Source organism: Aquarana catesbeiana, linkage group LG12, assembly GCF_042186555.1.
Source record: "Aquarana catesbeiana isolate 2022-GZ linkage group LG12, ASM4218655v1, whole genome shotgun sequence".
Taxonomy (NCBI): Eukaryota; Metazoa; Chordata; class Amphibia; order Anura; family Ranidae; genus Aquarana; species Aquarana catesbeiana.
Window position 1 is genome coordinate 225,555,911 of NC_133335.1, and position 19,644 is coordinate 225,575,554.

At 45.3% G+C, this 19,644-nt stretch overlaps 1 protein-coding gene across 1 annotated transcript in view; it reads right to left on the reverse strand.

Annotated features, from left to right (window-relative positions):
* Positions 1-1,240: 1,240 nt before the first annotated feature.
* DHRS7C (dehydrogenase/reductase 7C) overlaps positions 1,241-19,644 on the reverse strand; it is a 28,066-nt gene continuing 9,662 nt past the window's right edge. The window contains exons 2-8 of the mRNA XM_073606797.1: positions 17,739-18,062; positions 17,127-17,286; positions 13,208-13,320; positions 10,332-10,542; positions 10,156-10,248; positions 9,458-9,613; positions 1,241-4,280 (exon numbers count right to left, since the gene is read on the reverse strand). Of these exons, the coding sequence (XP_073462898.1) occupies positions 4,072-4,280; positions 9,458-9,613; positions 10,156-10,248; positions 10,332-10,542; positions 13,208-13,320; positions 17,127-17,280 (936 nt within the window). The 5' untranslated portion in view covers positions 17,281-17,286; positions 17,739-18,062 and the 3' untranslated portion in view covers positions 1,241-4,071. The remainder of the gene's footprint in view (positions 4,281-9,457; positions 9,614-10,155; positions 10,249-10,331; positions 10,543-13,207; positions 13,321-17,126; positions 17,287-17,738; positions 18,063-19,644) is intronic.

Genomic DNA, 19,644 nt, shown 5'->3' on the forward strand with positions numbered 1-19,644 from the left:
GGGTGTGGAGGGTGAATATACAGCTGGTCCTGGACGTGTAGGGTGGGTATACAGTAGGTCCTGGGTGTGTAGGATGGATATACAGTCAGTTCTGGATGTGTAGGATGGATTTACAGCTGGTCCTGGGCATGTAGGGTGGATATACAGTCGGTTCTGGATGTGTAGGATGGATATACAGCTGGGCCTGGGTGTGTAGGGTGGATATACAGTCGGTTCTGAATGTGTAGGGTGAATATTCAGCTGATCCTGGGTGTGTAGGGTGGATATACAGCTGGGTCTGGGTGTGTAGGGTTGATATTCAGTCAGTCCTGTGTGTGTAGTGTGGATATACAGCTGGTCCTGATCCTGGGCGTGTAGGGTGGATATACAGTCAGTCCTGGGTGTGTAGGGTGGATATACAGCTGGCCCTTGGCATGTAGGGTGAATATATAGTCAGTTCTGGATGTTTAGGGTGGATATACAGTAGGTCCTGGGTGAGTAGGGTGGATATACAGTCGGTTCTGGATGTGTAGGATGAATATACAGCTGGGCCTGGTTCTGGGCATGTAGGATGGATATACAGTCAGTCCTGGTTGTGGGGTTGATATACAGCTGATCCTGGGCATGTAGGGTGGATATACAGCTGGTCCTGGGCCTGTAGGGTGGATAAACAGTTGGTCTAGGGTGTGTAGGGTGGATATACAGCTGGTCCTGGGTGTGTAGGGTGGATATACAGTCAGTCCTGTATGTGGGGTTGATATACAGTTAGTCCTGGGTGTGTAGGGTGGATATATAGTCGGTCCTGGGCGTATAGGGTGGATGTACAGTCAGTCCTGTATGTGGGGTTAATATACAGTTAGTCCTGGGTGTGTAGGCTGGATATACAGTCGGTCCTGGGCATGTAGGGTGGATATACAGTCGGTCCTGGGCGTGTAGGGTGAATATACAGTCGGTCCTGAGTGTGTAGTGTGGTTATACAGTCGGTCCTGGGCGTGTAGGGTGGATATACAGTCGGTCCTGGGTGTGTAGGGTGGATATACAGTCGGTCCTGAGTGTGTAGGGTGGATATACAGTCGGTCCTGGGCGTGTAGGGTGGATACAGTCGGTCCTGGGTGTGTAGGGTGGATATACAGTTGGTCCTGAGTGTGTAGGGTGAATATACATTAAATCGAGCATTTGTCTGGATATTTGTTATTTGGTTTTACTGGGAAATTATATCACACTTCAGAAATATTTTACAAATAAAAAAACCAACAAAACAAGTGTTTCACCTTTTTTATGTAGCGGCGATACAGAACAAAACACTGATTTTCCCAGAATTCTTTGCATCTCACAGGATCTGACAACAGACATCCACTGTACTATAAAGTTCACGTGTTACAAACATTCATATCTTCCTCAAATGTACAAACTGCAATCACATACCATACCAACAAAGAGTACCCGTCACTTCCCTTATTCCTCGTGAGAAGCACATGGGTCCCCCTCAGTTTTAGCCTTGGAAGTCTTCACAGTCAATCTGAATAATGTTAAATAAAAAAACTAGGGGTCAATAAAAGAAAAAAAATTATTGGATAAATGTAACAAGCTTTTGCCCAGCCATGGTGAATTCTGACTGTAAGTTGCTTAATTTGTTGATTACCTATGATTTCCAATTCCATCTAGTGTCGATAAAGTGGTATTTTTTTTAAAATACCCAAATCAGAAAAAATACTTTTCCTGACAGCTCCATGTCAGCAACCACCAGGTAAGGCCCCGCCCACCCCATGCAATCATAACTAACTCATAAATTTGACCCCCGTGCCCTGAGCGGCGTTCCTTTTCCTTCCTCTATGTGGTCAGGACCTGTTGCAGTCTCCTACCTTGCTGGATCAATGATCTGGATGTCCATCCAGTGTGGGCCTCCTGGACGTAGCCCACGTTATGCCCGTTAAACGCATCGGCTGTGTGAGGTCCCCGCTGCTGGTTTTATGGGGCATCGATTAGCGTTGGCTCACCCACCACTACGTGGAATGGTCGTGTTCAGATTTTTGGCAATGCCCATGGTATCCTCTACTCTTACGCATGAGTGTCAGGGCACCTCGGATGTTACCGACAAAGCCAGATCTCCTGAGCCAGGGCCCAGTTCTACAACCAGCGCCGGAGAAACTCAGGTTAATGGCCTGGATATTGAAAGCCGGAAATTCATAAACCTAGGGTGCTCCGCGGAAGTGGTAAAGACCCTCACGAAGGCCCGCAAAAATAGCACAAACAGTGTCTACAATAGAAGCTGGCAAAAGTTCCAAGAGTATGCAGCATCAGCGGAACTCGGGATGGAAGAACTCAGAGCCTGTCACATCCTTGAGTTCCTGCAGAAGGGCCTAGACATGGGACTAAGTGCAAGTACGCTCAAAGGCCAAGCGTCAGCCATTTCCGCAGTCACCGGAATTCAGTGGGCCTCTAACGAACTAATAATCCAGTTCTTTAAGGTTGTAGTGAAACTAAGGCCTCCCAGAGCACCCGCACTTATCAAGTGGGACCTGCCGCTAGTTCTGAATTTCCTGGCCTCACCCAGGTTCGGCCAAGGAGTGTCGCTGCAGGACTTGACGATGAAAGCATCCTTCCTGGTCGCAATAACCTCGGCCAGGAGGGTCTTGGAAATAGCGGCTCTGGGGGCTAAAGAGCCCCACATGTCCTTCGGGGCAGGTAGGGTCATTCTAAGGCCAATGCCAGACTTCATTAATAAGGTAGCCACCAAGTTTCACCTAAGTCAGGAGATAGTGCTACCCACCTATTTCTGGGAGGGTGGACAAGAAGTCAGCCCACTGGATGTGGGCAGAACATTGAAAGTGTACCTTGAAGCAACCTCTAGCATCAGAATCTTGGACTCCCTGTTCGTAATTCCCAACGGAATACGCAAGGGATATAAGGCCTCCAGCAGAATCATCACCGCCTGGCTCGTAAAGAAAATCGCCATGGCATACAAGGATACGGGGTTGGCACCTCCACTCCACGAGGAGCGTTTTAACATCATGGGCAGCCGCATGTGGTATAACTCCAGAAGTCATATGCAAGGCAGCAACCTGGTCGTCCATGCACACGTTTGTCTCTAACTACCGCATTGACCCGGCAATGTTAACCACAGCCGAATTAGGCAAAACTATTATTATTGTGGCCGGTGGCCATAATTAAACTAATTTAGCAGCATCCCACCCTTGTATTTAGTTATTTCCCGGTGGTGGCTGACATGGAGCTGTCAGGAAAATGGAAAATTGTATATCAAATACTTACCTCAATTTTCCTTTCCTGATAAGCTTCATGTCAGCGCAGACTCCCACCCTATGGACAAAGTCCTAGTTACCAAAGTCCCAGGGCGTGGGGGTCAGATTTATGAGTTAGGTCCTGATTGCACGAGGGTGGGTGGGGACTTACCCGGTGGTGGCTGACATAGAGCTTGTCAGGAAAGGAAAATTGCGGTAAGTATTTGACATACAATTTTCCGTTTTTTTTATGGCCACTAGATGAAGCTGATGAAAATAGAAAAACGCTGTATTAAGCAAAAAAAAAAAAAAAAGCGGCCAGAATTCGCCATGACTGGAGGAATGCTTCTGACATTCATCCATAGATTTTATTTTTAATAAATAGACCCACCAGAATCTGGAACCACACAACATTTAAAGAGGATTGGCAGAGTTTTATATTAAATTGTGTATATAAAAGGTAATTCCATGTTTTTTGCTTTTTTGGGAAGAATCTGTTCCTCCGAGAGAGGATCTGCCATCGATATCAGTGACTGGCAAGCAGTAGATGTTCAGCTGTTAATGAAGTCCTAGCAAGCCCTCTTAGCTCACAGGGCATGCTGGGACTTGTAGTTCCACACAGCTTGCCCATTTACTGGCTGCCTGTGACCAGACTGTACAATGTCTGACCCTCCTCTATACATAGTTATATAATTCGGTATATACTATTCATATAAAATATATATAAGCCCAAAGCACCAACAGTGAGTCTAGTAATAGAACACAACGACAGCAAGATATTTGTGTCAATGTGTAAAGATCAGAATTCAGCAGGACCGTCAGATGGCTTCTCCTCGCCAATATCGCGACATATTCACTTCTCCTCCTCCACGAAATGTTTCTCTTTCACCCCCGTGGCGACCACAGCGAAGAACAATTCTGGCAGGAAGGTTCGGGCGTAAATGGCGGCTTTGGGGATGGGATTGGCCATGAAGACTTCCTGTTTCCGCCTGCTGACCGTGCGCAAAACTTCCTCCGCCACTTCCACGGGGTGCACGCCATAGGAGAGCTTCCTGAAAACGACTGCAACAGAGAAACATATGTCAGACCGTTGCCAGAAATAAAAGCGTCGGGATGTGTAGTCATTATCAACTGTGTGATCGACATTGTATTCCAACCCCAACAATTCACCCAGCAATAACCAATTCTGCCTAATTTCCTGATTTCCTATTATCGGCAGCTCCACCTAGTGGCCATAATGTAGTATTTTTCCTAAAATACCCTCCAACAGGAAAAATACAGCGTAATGGCCACCAGATGGAGCTGACAATCATAGGAAATCACTGTATTAATCAAAATACAGTCAGAATTTCTCACAGCTGGACAAATGCTTGAATTATAATTCATCCTCTTCGGGGTGGGGTTAGTGTGAGGCTGCCTAATGTTCTGTGAAAATCCCCGCCCCTTTATAATTCTTTGCTTACATTGACAACAAGTCTCAGTTTTACTGGCTAGGCCTGGAAAGTACTAGCTAGACAGACGCCTTAGGGAAGGGGGAGAAGTCTGCTGGACCACCATGATGATCACCTTCAGACAACTTTAAAAGCTTGGCACTAATACAATGTAGATAAGAAATAGGTCTATAAGAAAATAGACAGACTCAATGCAACAACCAGTAAGCTTTTTTAAGGGTTACTTCATCTAAAAATAAAATTGGAATTACAGCTGGAGCCTGGTATATACATTCAGCCCCTGGCTGCTTATATTTCTTGGATGCTCCAACAGAGATCTCTCCCATCCATAACTCCTGACTCTGTTCCTGGGAGTTTTGTGTGCCACCCATGACAACAGCGTTGTTGCCTACATGCTGCTGTCATCAGTATGTAATGGTCACACTCTCATCCTCACCCTTCACAGAGATTCTTTCATCCTATGGGACAACAATCAAAGTGCCAGCAGACGGAATGGGGTTGGTTATTTCTGCAGTTAAACTGTTCCCCTTTTCCTGCACAGCCACGGGGGTCCGTCTGGCTTCGGGCAGATTGACCAAGTGTAAAGTACCCCAGTCCCCCTCTGGAGCCCCACGCCCCGGGGGATCAGGGCAAGGCCCACTGATTTAAGAGGGCTTGTGTACACCCGTTGCACGTTTTTGTGTTTCACTCATTTTGTGTGTGCACATTTTTTTGGCACCGGGTGAAGTTTTTGAGTGTGCTTCACACGCCACGGGCTTTCAAAAAAAAAACAAAAACACTAGTAGCACACTAGAGGGCGCTACAACAGTTTATGCTGTAACAATTCTGACAAGAAAAGAAAAAAAGAAAAGAAAAATACATGCCAGACAGGGTTATAACAGAGGTACTGTATATCTACCCTATTTCCCCGAAAATAAGACCTAGCGTGATTGTCGGTGATGGCTGCAATATAAGCCCTATCCCCCAAATAAGCCCTAGTTTAAGTCCTGGTAGGTCTTATTTTCAGGGTAGGGCTTATTTTTGGGGAAACAGGGTAGGGCTTATTTGGGGGGTAGAGCTTATATTGCAGCCATCACCGACAATCACGCTAGGTCTTATTTTTGGGGAAACAGGGTAGTATAATTCTTCAAAGAGACAAGAATTCTTTAAGATCTGGTTTAGTGCATTAAAGATAAGGCTTGGTGATTTTAAAATATTGTTAAATAATAATTTTAAAGAATTGGTGCAAACAAAATATTTACAGAAAAATACGCAAAATAGTCAATATAGCGAGAGAGACTTCACCGCACAGGTATGGATTCAAGCCAGGTGTGAACGAGATGATCGCCTCCAAGAAGAAAGAGCCCCAGGTGCTGGCTAATGCTGAGCCAAGCAGGAAGTATACGAAAAAATCTGGAAAGCGGCACACCGGGAAAAAATGCAAGTGTCTTTATTGTAAAATCAGGATCATAGAGCATACAGGACACTGTAGCGAAAAAGTACAGACAAAACAGCTAACGCGTTTCGCACTTATGCCAAGTGCTTACTCATAGCTCAATAGTAGCAAAAAAATATTAAGAATGAAACTCTACACGGTTCCTGATCGTTGGTTCTGGCAGAGTGCAGTTCAATGTAGCATAAAGTATCAGAGTCATTGGCCCTCAAAACGACTCTCGGCATGCAAAATTGCAATAGAAAATGAGAGCTGTCAATCTCTAGTTGCACCAGCTTTTTTGTGGCCCCCTGAGGAGGCAAGGAATGACATAACCAATCAAGGGGTCTGAGAGGCAGCTGAGGGGTGGGGAAATGTTTCTTGCTAATCAGCAGATTCCCTTCAGATACCGTTTTCCTAACTGTGCCAATATTTCCCTATGATCACATGCTTAAATCTATTAACCCATATTTTATGATCCAGCATATAATTAATTTTTGGACAAGGCCATACATGATATACCTTGATATGTGCCTTCCTAAGGTGAAGTAAGGTGTCTCATTAGCCTGCTGGACTTTACAAGAGAAGGATGGGTGGTGTCTATGTAAGCAGTCTTTTCTAATATGTTTGGATCTCTTCCCTTTATTAAGAAATGGAATAGTATACATATATATAGAATATACCCTCTAGATGTGGGGACTTTAATGCAGCAAAGTGTCCAAAAAATTTTTAAAATGTAAAGACTGAATTTCTTAAAATAGCATAAAAGGTGCATTAGCAAGGTAAAAACAAATACATAGATGTAATGGCAACTAAATTATATAATCAAAGACGAAATTGCTGGACAAATGATAGAACCTATAACATGCACAACATGTAATGACACACGGCGTGTTTCAAGTCAGTAAATCTATTCTTCAGGGGGTGCAAACATTCAGGTTCAAGATCTTTTTCTAGCTCAAAATTTTCCAATGGTACATTGAGTCTAAGTCTAATCCCCCAGGGTCTCCACAACCTCCAAAGAGTCCTCCAGCAGTCAGAGTTCTCAATAGATCTCCACAGATTCTAAAGAGTCCTCCAGGATCTCCACACTCTCCAAATAATCCTCCAGGATCTCCACAATTTCCACAGAGTCCCCCAGGATCTTCACAATCTCCACAGTGTCCTTCAGCATCTTCACACTCTCCACAGAGTTCCCCAGTGACTGCCAAAACCTCCATAGAATTCTCCAGGATCTCCACAGAGTCCTCCAAAGATCTCCTGAATCTTTACTTCTCCACAAAGTTCCCCAGGATTTCTACACTATCCACAGAGAGGATATACATACCCTCCACAGAGTCCTCCACAATTTCTACAGAGTCCTCCAGGATCTCCACACTAACCACAAAGTCCCCCAGGCTCTTCAGAATCTCCACAGATTTTTGCAAAGATCACCACATTTTCTGCAGAAAACTCAGGGATCACCACACTCCTCAAAGAGTCCTCCAGGATCTCTAAAACCATCCACAGAGTCCTCCAAATATTTAGACAATTTTCCACAGCGTCCTTGAGGATCGCTACACTCTCCAAAAAGTCCCCCAGGATCTCTACACTGTCCACAGAGTCCTTCAGGATTTGCAGAACCTCCACAGACTTTTCCAGGATCCTCACAACCTTCGCAGAGTCCTCCAGGATCTTCACAACTTACACAAAGTCCTCCAGCATCTCCACAACCACCACAGAGTCCTCCAGGATTTTCACATCTTCCAGGGAGTCCTCCAAGATCTCCACACTCTCCACTGAGTCCTTTAGAGATCTCCACAAATTCTATAGAGTTCTCCAGGATCTCCTCACTCCCCACAGAATCCTCCAGGATCTCCACAGTAACCACAGAGTCCTCTAGAATCTTCACAGCCTTCAGGATCTCTACAACCAGTTTCTGAACCCTATTTTAATGATGAAACAAAGAATTCTGCACTCTGAAACCATTGGAGTGGTGCTCTTTTGCCATCCTAAACCCTTATGCAGGGTGCCTTTTCTGAGGCTATTTTGGGTTTGGGAGCTACCCGAGGAGAGTCACTGCACCCTACAGTACAGACTCCATTTCACTCTGGGATATTAAATTTGTGGTAGATCCAGAGCTTCCCGTCCACATCTTTCTGATGCAGATCCAATTTAGTCAAAAGGACAAAGGCGGTGTGTGAGGGCAAGCTCAGTGCACACTACATACTGTGCTACAGAATAGGTCGGAGCTATAGCAGTTGTTGGGGGGATGCAACCTAGTCAAGGATGGAGTGGATTAGAAGATTAAAGCAGCCCATACGTGGATCGTGTGTGATCCGATTACCCCATCCACACATTCGAGGTGGATGGGGGAATCATTCCCACTGTACTATTGTGTTCTCACGGTGGGGAGCCGCCTCCATCGTCAGAACACAATAACCGGTGTTGCCGGCTATAGCCGGCCACACTGATCGTTCAGGGAAAAAAACCTGACAGAGTGGTTGTACAGAAGTCAAAGGATAGATTGATCGATAACAGAAAAAGAAATGACTCCTGCGCACAAGTGGACAACCAGACAAATAGTACAACGACACAGGCCTTGCTGCCCTCAAGGATGGGGAATCCTAGTAGACAACGAGATAAAAAGAAAAAGGGCCGCACCAGCCATGTGCATTATCTTTTGTAAAAGTATTTATTATATAAAATGATAAAAGAAATTACTCACAAGTGGTTGTGGAACAAGGTGCAATGTGAAAAATGCACCGACTAGCAGCAAACGGTTCTATGATGAGCGAAACCTTCCAAAGGTCGTGGAGGAATGCATTTTTCACATTGCACCTTGTTCCACAACCACTTGTGAGTCATTTCTTTTATCATTTTATATAATAAATACTTTTACAAAAGATAATGCACATGGCTGGTGCGCCCCTTTTTCTTTTTATCTCGATAGATTGATCGACTTCTGTACAACCAGGGTGCCCATACTTGGATTGAAATTCAGCCGGTCCTGCTGAACCAGCCAAATTTTGATCCATGAATGGACAGCTTGAGGCAGTAAGCTGTTACTGTTATACATTGTTGCAATGAACTGTCACTGCCAGCACAGTAATAATAAATCTTAAGCAGTACAACAATGGTTGCTCCACTTGGTGACTCCTAAATAGTAAAAAATAGTGAGATCTTCCCTTGGACTCCAGAAACCTGACAATCCAAAAAAGAAAAAAAAAACCCAAATGGCATTGCTCCAGGAGGAAATGTGATAATGTTTACAATATGAATTTCCACCCTTCTATATAAAGTGCCCCAATCACCCCGACATCATCATCCCTCAACACTCCCCCTGTAGAAGCACACCAAGGTTTATGGGAAATTATAAGAATGATATTTTATCTTACATTTCCAAATGGAGGCCTCCCAGTTCCCGGGCTCTGGCTGGGTATGGTACGATCGGATGAAGGTGGGGCTCACAGTGCTGACAAACACATCAAACTCTTCCACTTCAGCGCGGAGACAGTCGAAGAATCCTTGGATTGCGTGCTTAGAGGCGGCATCTGCACAGGGATACAAAATGACAAAATGGTTATACTTGGAACAAAGGCACTGAAATAATATTGATATCAATAATATACTCCTCATTGTATTATAATCAGCAGCAGAGCAGAGTATTTGAGGAGAGAAGAGTTATAGTGGAAGGAGCAGAGTATTTAAGGAGAGGAGAGTTATAGAGGAAGGAACAGAGTCCTCCAGCAGTTCCAAGTATTTCAGGAAAGGAGAGTTATAGAGGAAGGAGCAGAGTATTTCAGGAGAGAAGGGTTATAGAGGAAGGAGCAGAGTCCTCCAGCAGTGCAGAGTATTTGAAGAGAGTTAGAGTTATAGAGGAAGAAGCAGAGTTCTCCAGCAGTGCAGAGTATTTGAAGAGAGGAGAGTTGGGTAGAGGAAGGAGCAGAGTCCTCCAGTAGAGCAGAGTATTTAAGGAGAGAAGAGTTATAGAGGAAGGAGCAGAGTCCTCCAGCAGAGCAGAGTATTTCAGGAGAGGAGAGTTCTTATATTTTCATGCTTGCGGTCCAGCAATCATTACTCCAGTAATACTCACATGCGGCTCGGAATGGAACTCCCAGCTTCCCCTGTATATTGTTCACCAGGACAATCTGACCGGTTCTTCTAGAAATCATATGTGGCAGGATTGCTGAGGACGAGAAAAAAATCAAATAAGTTGCAATAAATCCCCAATCCCATCCACCATATGGAATAATTCAGAGTCCGTCTGACCTTTGACTAAGGTGATGGGGCCGAAATAGTTGGCATCCATGATTCTCTTGTCCAGTTCCAGTGTCACGCTCTGCGCCGGCCCCTTGATCTTCATACTGGCGTTATTGATTAATACGTCTACACAGCCGTAACAGTCCAGAATCTCCTTACCGATGGCCTCGATTTCCCCGACCTCACTGATGTCCAGGAGAACCAGCTTCGGTGTGAAGGTCTGACAGACACATATTACAGGTCAGGTTTAAAGTTTGTGTTTCTAAATGACATTTATTTGTAAGCAGCACAGCATTCTGGCTTGGTGCGATTCCCCTATCTATCTAGCCGCCAGGAGCGATGTGCAGGCAGCCCATTCAGGTCTATGGGGATGCAGCTGCTGTTGCGATGCTTTGCTTCAACACCTGCGACAAATTGACAAATTACCCAGAATGGGGATCTATTTTTAGAGGTACAGCAGTTTAGGCACAAGTCTTATGCTCCGTTCACACCTAGGTGCACCTGATCGCAGGGCGGAATCGCCGCGATTCTGCCCACGATTCCCAAATCGCTGCAAAAACGTGGGGCACCTTTGCGATCCCGTTACTTTCAAAGGCACTCCAATCACGGTGCAAATTTGCTGCGATTGTCGCCCGACAAGTCACGGCACACTTGCGCAAACAAAATCGCGGGACGCCTGTCACCCCCAAAAGGAGTCCCATAAGTAATGGGATCGCAAGCGTGTCCCGCGTTTTGCAGCAAGGGCCCGCCTGATTGCATACAAATTGAAAGTGTTTAGGTTTAACCTCATATTGTATGGTTATGGTCAGTGGCGGAACAACAAGGCGTCAAAAGGTCGCATTTGCGGCCAGGCTCTGGTGTTCCGCTACTGTCGGGGGGCCCCAGCGGGGTAGCTGGCTGCAGGGCTCTGAGCTAGGAATGTCTCTCTCATACAGCCCAGAGCCTGCACTGACCCTCCTCCCTCGAGGTTAGTATCAGCAGCAATGACAATTTATTGTAATAAACTTTAATCGAATGATCAAGCGCCGCATTTTTTATGTAACCAACCAATGTGTAACATACAAGAAACACTGTTTATAAACAATGTTTTTTTGATTATAAAATGACAGTGAAAAAAACAAAGTCCAATGCATTCAAAACTTTATCTATGGTTTTGAAATAGAATCAAAAGAACATTGTTTATAAACATTGTTTCTTGCATGTTACACATTGGGTGGTTCCATAAGAAATGCGGCGCTTAAATATCTGATGTCATATGATGTCCTTGGACGTGAAGTGGTTAAAGTTTAAAACCACTTAGCGCAAATCGCCTTCATTGTACGTCGGTACTTTGACGCCAAATACCATTGTTATGGTTTTCAGATGAAAGTGTTCTCCGTGGCGGATTCGCCGCAAGATCCCTTTATCGGGGGCGGGAGAGGGCCCCCCTCCCGCCGCTTTCCGGTCATCTCCAATGCTTACCGGAGCCATCGGTAGCAGCGGAGACGATTGCGTCCTTCCCGCTGACAGGCATGGAGCCGAGTGAGGGAAAGATGGCCCCCCGCCCGGCTCCATAACATTGAATGGCGGAAGCGACGTCCAACGTCAATTCCGCCCAAAGGGGAAAATTCTTTTTTTTTTGCAAAAAAACAATGACGTTTCATTTTTTTTTTTTATTATTGCATTTTAGTGTAAATGTGAGATCTGAGATCTTTTTGACCCCAGATCTCACATTTAAGAGGTCCTGCCATGCTTTTTTTTTCTATTACAAGGGATGTTTACATTCCTTGTAATAGGAATAAAAGTGACCCAATTTTTTTTTTTTTTTAAAGGACAGTGTAAAACTAAAAAGTAAAATGAATTTCAAAAAAAAAATTAAGGCGCCCCGTCCTGCTGAGCTTGCGCACAGAAGTGAACGCATACATAGGTCGCACCCGCATATGAAAACGGTGATCAAACCACACATGTGAGGTATCGCCGCGATCGTTAGAGCGAGAGCAATAATTCTAGCCCTAGACCTCCTCTGTAACTCTAAACATGTAACCCAGGGATCCTCAAACTACGGCCCTCCAGCTGTTGTGGAACTACACATCCCATGAGGCATTGTAAAATGCTGACATTCACAGACATGGCTAGGCATGATGGGAATTGCAGTTCCTAAAAAACTGGAGGGCCGCAGTTTGAAGACCCCTGATGTAACCTGTAGAAATTTTTAAACATTGCTTATGGAGGTTTTTAAGGGTAAAGGTTTGTCTCCATTCCATGAGCGCAATTTTGAAGCATGACATGTTGGGTATCAATTTACTCGGCGTAACATTATCTTTCACAATATGAAAAAAATTGGTCTAATATTACTGCTGTATTATTTTTTAAGTCAAAAAAGTGTATTTTTTTCCAAAAAAAAAATTGCGCTTGTAAGACCACTGCGCAAATAAGGTGTGACAAAGTATTGCAACAACCGCCATTTTATTCTCTAGAGTGTCTGAAAAAATATATATATAATGTTTGGGGGTTCTAAGTAATTTTCTAGCAAAAAAAAAATGATTTTAACTTGTAAACAACAAGTGTCAAAAAGAGGCTCAGTCCTTAAGTGGTTAAAAATTTGCTGCGTAAATACTGTGTGACAGAACAAATTGCAACAACCGCCATTTTATTATTGAGGGTCTCTGCTAAAAATATATATATATAGATATATATAGATATAGATCTATATATATATCTATATATAGATCTATATCTATATATAGATCTATATATATATATATAATGTTTAAGGGGTTCTGAGTAATTTACTAGCAAATAAAAAACGATGATTTTAACATGAAGGAGAGGAGTGCCAGAATTGGCCTGGGCTGGAAGTGGTTAAATTATAAATGATGGGTGGGGGGACGCTGTAAATGTCTTACCACACTCGGATCAGCGACACTTATCAAGGCGTCATGTAACGCTTCCAGCTTCTCCCATGTTTTCCCACAAAGGACCAGCCGTGCCCCAGCCGCATGGAACACCCTGGAACATTCTGGAGAACAATATCCACAAGTAAGTGAAATATTCCACTATTATTACCATTGGGTTAGATGTTCTGTTGGTGTTTACAGTGTGTGTATAGGCAGAAATGTTGTTTTAGTATCAGATAGAATAGAGTATGGGTTGTGTGTTTATGTGGCTTGGGCCTTGAATAATGGAGTCCCATCGGAGTCTCTACTACATGCGTGTTCCCCTTTAGAACTAAACCCTTACAGTACCTTGAAAAAGTATTCATACCCCTTGACATTTTCCACATTTTCTCATGTTACAACCAAAAACGTAAATGTATTTTATTGGGATTTTATGTGATAGAACAACACAAAGTGGCACATAATTGTGAAGTGGAAGGAAAATGATAAATGGTTTTCTTTACAAATAAATATGTGAAAAGTGTGGGGGGTACATTTGTATGGCGCCCCCCGGAGTCAATACTTTGTAGAACCCCCTTTCGCTGCAATTACAGCTGCAAGTCTTTTTGGGGATGTCTCTACCAGCTTTGCACATCTAGAGAGTGACATTTTTGCCCCTTTTTCTTTGCAAAAAAGCTCTAGCTCTGTCAGATTGGATGGAGAGCGTTTTTGAACAGCAATTTTCAAGTCTTGCCACAGATTCTCAATTGGATTTAGGTCTGGACTTAGACTGGGTCATTCTAACACATGAATATGATTTGATCTAAACCAGGGGTCTCCAAACTTTCTAAAGAAAGTGCCAATTTACTGTCCTTTTTGACTTTCGAGGGGCCGGACTGTGCTTAGTGGGTGTAAACAATGCTTCCCCCTTTGGTATTAGGGGAAGAATAAGTTGGTGTCAGTGGGAGAAATAGAGTACCATTTTTGTTGTCAGTGAAAATTATGCCCCATTTTTGGTGTCAGTGGCAGGTATAATGCCTCAAGGGCGGACAAAGGCAAGCAAAGGGCCACATCCGGCCCCAGGGCCGCAGTTTGGAGACCACTGATGTAAACCATTCCATTGTAGCTCTGGCTGTATGTTTCGGGTCGTTGCCCTGCTGGATGGTGAACCTCCGCCCCAGTCTCAAGTCTTTTGCAGACTCTTATGCCGCGTACACACGATCGGAAATTCCGCCAGCAAAACCCTGATGAGAGCTTTTTGTCGGAAAATGCGACCGTGTGTACGCTCCATCGGTCTTTTGCTGGTGGAATTCCAACCAGCAAAAGATTGAGAGCATGTTCTCTATTTTTCAATCGGAAAAAGTTCCTATCCGAAAATGCAATCCTTTGTACAAATTCCGACGCGCAAAATTCCTACGCATGCTCGGAAACAATTTGACACATGCTCGGAAGCATTGAACTTAATTTTCTCGGCTCGTCGTAGTGTTGTACGTCACTGTGTCCTTGACGGTCGAAAGTTCAGAGAACTTTTGTGTGACCGTGTGTATGCAAGGCAAGCTTGAGCGGAATTCCATCGGAAAAACCATCCAAGTTTTTCCGACGGAAAATCCACTCGTGTGTACGCGGCATAACAAGTTTTCTTCTAAGATTGCCCTGTATTTGGCTCCATCCATATTCCCATCAACTCTGACCAGCTTCCCTGTCCCTGCTGAAGAAAAGCATCCCCACAACATGATGCTGCCACCACCATGTTTCACAGTGGGGATGGTGTGTTCAGAGTGATGTGCAGTGTTAGTTTTCTGCCACACATAGCATTTTGCTTTTAGGCAAAAAAGTTCAATTTTGGTCTCATCTGACCAGATCACCTTCTTCCAAATGTTTGTTGTGTCCCCCATATGGCTTCTCACAAACTGCAAACAGGACTTCTTATGACTTTCTTTCAACAATGTCTTTCTTCTTGTCACTCTTCCATAAAGGGCAGATTTGTGGAGAACACGACTAATAGTTGTCCTGTGGACAGATTCTCCCACCTGAGCTGTGGATCTCTGCAGCTCCTCCAGAGTTACCATGGACCTCTTGGCTGCTTCTCTGATGAATGCTCTCCTTGCCCGGCCGGTCAGTTTAGGTGGACGGCCATGTCTTGGTAGGTTTGCAGTTGTGCCATACTCTTTCCATTTTCGGATGATAGATTGCAGTGGCGGTCCATCCATAGGGGGCCCACGGGTGTCGCCCTCCCCTATCCATGCGTCCGGCCCCTAATCTACATGCAGGGCGCCGGACGCATGGATTTGAACAGATGTTTTTTTTTTTTTCTTTAGAAGCACATGTTTAGAGCCTGAGGCCCCGAGCCCACCCACTTGTGTGACATTAGCGAATTCATATTCGCTAATATCTTCCTGTTTCTCCTCCCGGCCAATCAGGAAGCGGCTCCTGAGACCCCATTGGCCGGGAGTCCTAAGATCCCATTGGCCAGGAGTCCGAAGACCCAATTGGCCAGGAGGAGAAGATTGAGGGGGGACACGGAGGAGACAGAGGTGGGAAGCCGCTGCAGATTAATTAAAACACGTTATCCTCTCCTGCTCTGCCCGACTCCGTTCATTCCACTAGCCAGCAGCAGGCATCCCCATGTGCTGAGCACCGTTCTGCACAGAGTAAGTGAGCAACTGGAGGGGGGGGTGTTTCTGGGTATGGTGCATGGTGATGGGCTATAGCGATGGATCTGTGGTCAGGTCTGTCCCCCCCCCCCCCTTGACCGACCGATGGAGCACCATCCGCCACTGATAGATTGAACAGAGCTCCGTGAGATGTTCAAAGCTTGGGATATTTTTTTATAACCTAACCCTGCTTTACACTTATTCACAATTTTATCCCTGACCTGTCTGGTGTGTTCCTCTGCCTTCATGATGCTGTTTGTTTTCACTAAGATTCTCTAACAAACCTCTGAGGGCTTCACAGAACAGCTGTATTTATACTGAGATTAAATTACACACAGGTGGACTCTATTTACTAATTAGGTGACTTCTGAAGTCAATTGGTTCTACTAGATTTTAGTTAGGGGTATCAGAGTAAAGGAGGCTGAATACAAATGTACCCCACACACTTTTCACATATTTATTTGTAAAAAAATGTTGAAAACCATTTATCATTTTCCTTCCACTTCACAATTATGTGCCACTTTGTGTTGGTCTATCACATAAAATCCCAATAAAATACATTTACATTTTTGGTTGTAACACGACAAAATGTGGAGAATTTCAAGGGGTATGAATACTTTTTCAAGGCACTGTATGTGCAGCTATTCCCAAGAAGGATACAGAGCCAAAAGCATGTTGGGTGGGTGTCAGTCTGGAGAAGTGGGTGTTCCTAGGCAGGTATAGGTATATCTATAGGCATAGGTAATGCCCACATGCCCATTGTTGAGACCTGGTTCACACTGGTGCGGTGCGAGAACTGCGTGCGATCTGAACAGGAATCGCACCGCATTTCTGTACAAATCACTTGCAATTCTGCCGCAGTGCGATTTGAGCCATTGATTCTGGAGGGCTCAAATTGCATCGCATCCACACCAAAATCGTGCAGGACCCTTTTTTAGCCGCACCAGAACCAGATTCTGCAAATCGCATTGCATTATGTGAACCGATTTTGGGGTGTTGTTAACATACACGCCCGCAGCAGTTCGCAAGAACGGGGTGCGATTTGGATGCAGTGTGGAAGCCGCACAGAATTCGCTGAGAATTTTGCACCGCATCAGTGTGAACTGAAATCCAATGAATGAAAGGGGCGAGCCTTTCAGGCTGGGGAGGAATCATTTTGAATTGTATCATTTTGAATTTTTAGGACTGTAATATTCAGAACAACACTTGATGACAGATATAGAACAAAGAAACAAAAAATAAATAAATAAAAAATTAGAAAAAAAAAATAAGACAAAGGAAAAGCAGAGACTCACCTTTCCCCAACCCGGATATGGCATCCGTAATGACAACCACTTTATTCTTCAATGCTGACCGCGACATCAGCCGCACAACCTCCCGATAGATATAGATAATTCCGCTGATTCCCAGGAGGAGCAACGGCAATATCAGATATGTGAGGAACCCCATATTTACCTTTACAGGAAGAGAAAAGAGATACAGACATAATAGATAGATAGATAGATAGATAGATAGATAGATAGATAGATAGATAGATAGATAGATAGATAGATAGATAGATAGATAGATAGATAGATAGATAGATAGATAGATAGATAGATAGATAGACAGATAGATAATAGAGCAGATAATAGAATAAATGATAGATTGATAGAGAGATAGATAATAAGGGATGCATACACATGTACTGTATATGCTGTGTGTGTGCATGTATGTTAAGATAGATAGATAGATAGATAGATAGATAGATAGATAGATAGATAGATAGATAGATAGATAGATAGATAGATAGATATTGACCCTCTCTATGTATTATAACTGATCCAAATACAGAACTCCCCCCCCCCCTGTAGAAACTGACCCCCCCACACACACACAATACAATATCAGTCGGTGAATTGACTCACGTGCAGATTTATAATAATTTTCTGTGGACGGTTGGGAAAGGTACGGAGGATCGGAGTCGTTCGGTGCCCTCCGGGGTGTCAGCAGCTCTCCCAGGGATATTAATAGAGCTCAGCTGTGGGAAAGAAGTAATTTTGGCCCCTGAGTCTCATCCAGACGGAGGGACATGGCCGGGGTCGAGTTTCAAATGACTTTGTGCAGCTCTGCCTTGTCCCCATCGCTGTGTGTCCCCAGAATTCCTTCCACACTCCCTGCAAAGGAAATCATTACCTTCTGACAGAGTTTGCAGGAACCAAATTGTGGATTCAGTGGGATGGGATTTCCACCTACAAATGAAAGGAAACTATAGTGTGAGAGGACATATAATATGTACTGTGCCGCCCTTTTGCTTCCCCCTACTTTGCCCTTCTCCCCCCCCCCCGTACTGTGCCCTTCTCCTCCCCCCGTACTGTGCCCTTCTCCCCCCCCGTACTGTGCCCTTCTCCTCCCCCCGTACTGTGCCCTTCTCCCCCCCCGTACTGTGCCCTTCTCCTCCCCCCCGTACTGTGCCCTTCTGCTCCCCCCTTACTGTGCCCTTATGCTCCCCCCCCATACTGTGCCCTTCCCCTCCCCCTGTACTGTGCCCTTCTGCCCCCTCCCATACTGTGCCCTTCTGCTTCCTCCCTGTACTGTGCCCCTTTGCTCCACTTGTACTGTGCTCTTCTGCTCCTCCCTTCCTACTGTGCCCTTCTGCCCCCCCTGTACTATGTTCTTCTGCTCCCCCCCTCCTACTGTGCTCTTCTGCTCCCCCTATACTGTGCTTTTCTGCTGCCTCTTGTATTGTGCGCTTCTGCCCCTCCCTGTACTGTGCTCTTCTGCTTCCTTCTGTACTGTGCCCTTCTGCTCCCCCCCATACTGCGATCTTCTGCCCCCCCCCATACTGTGCTCTTCTGCTCCCTCTTGTATTGTGCTCTTCTGCCCCCCCTCCCTGTACTGTGCTCTTCTGCTCCCCCCTGTACTGTGCTCTTCTGCTCCCTCCTGTACTGTGCCCTTCTGCTCCCCCTATACTGTGCTCTTCTGCTCCCCCCTGTACTGTGCTCTTCTGCTCCCTCCTGTACTGTGCTTTTCTGCTCCCCCCTATACTGTACTCTTCTGCTCCCTTCTGTACTGTGCTTTTCTGCTCCCCCCTGTACTGTGCTCTTCTGCTCCTCCCTATACTGTGCTCTTCTGCTCCCCCCTGTACTGTGCTCTTCTGCTTCCTTCTGTACTGTGCCCTTCTGCTCCCCCCCCATACTGCGATCTTCTGCCCCCCCCCATACTGTGCTCTTCTGCTCCCTCTTGTATTGTGCTCTTCTGCCCCCCCTCCCTGTACTGTGCTCTTCTGCTCCCCCCTGTACTGTGCTCTTCTGCTCCCTCCTGTACTGTGCCCTTCTGCTCCCCCTATACTGTGCTCTTCTGCTCCCCCCTGTACTGTGCTCTTCTGCTCCCTCCTGTACTGTGCTCTTCTGCTCCCCCCTATACTGTACTCTTCTGCTCCCTTCTGTACTGTGCTTTTCTGCTCCCCCCTGTACTGTGCTCTTCTGCTCCTCCCTATACTGTGCTCTTCTGCTCCCCCCTATACTGTACTCTTCTGCTCCCCCCTATATTGTACTCTTCTGCTCCCCCTGTACTGTGCTCTTCTGCTCCCCCCTGTACTGTGCCCTTCTGCTCCCCCCATACTGTACTCTTCTGCTCCCTCCTATACTGTGCTCTTCTGCTCCTTCCTGTACTGTGCTCTTCTGCTCCCCCCTATACTGTGCTCTTCTGCTCCCCCCTGTACTGCGCAATTCTTCTCCCTCCTGTACTATGCCTTCTTCTCCCTTATGTACTGTGCTCTTCTACTTCCCCCTGGTACTATGCTCTTCTGCTCCCCCCTATACTGTGCTCTTC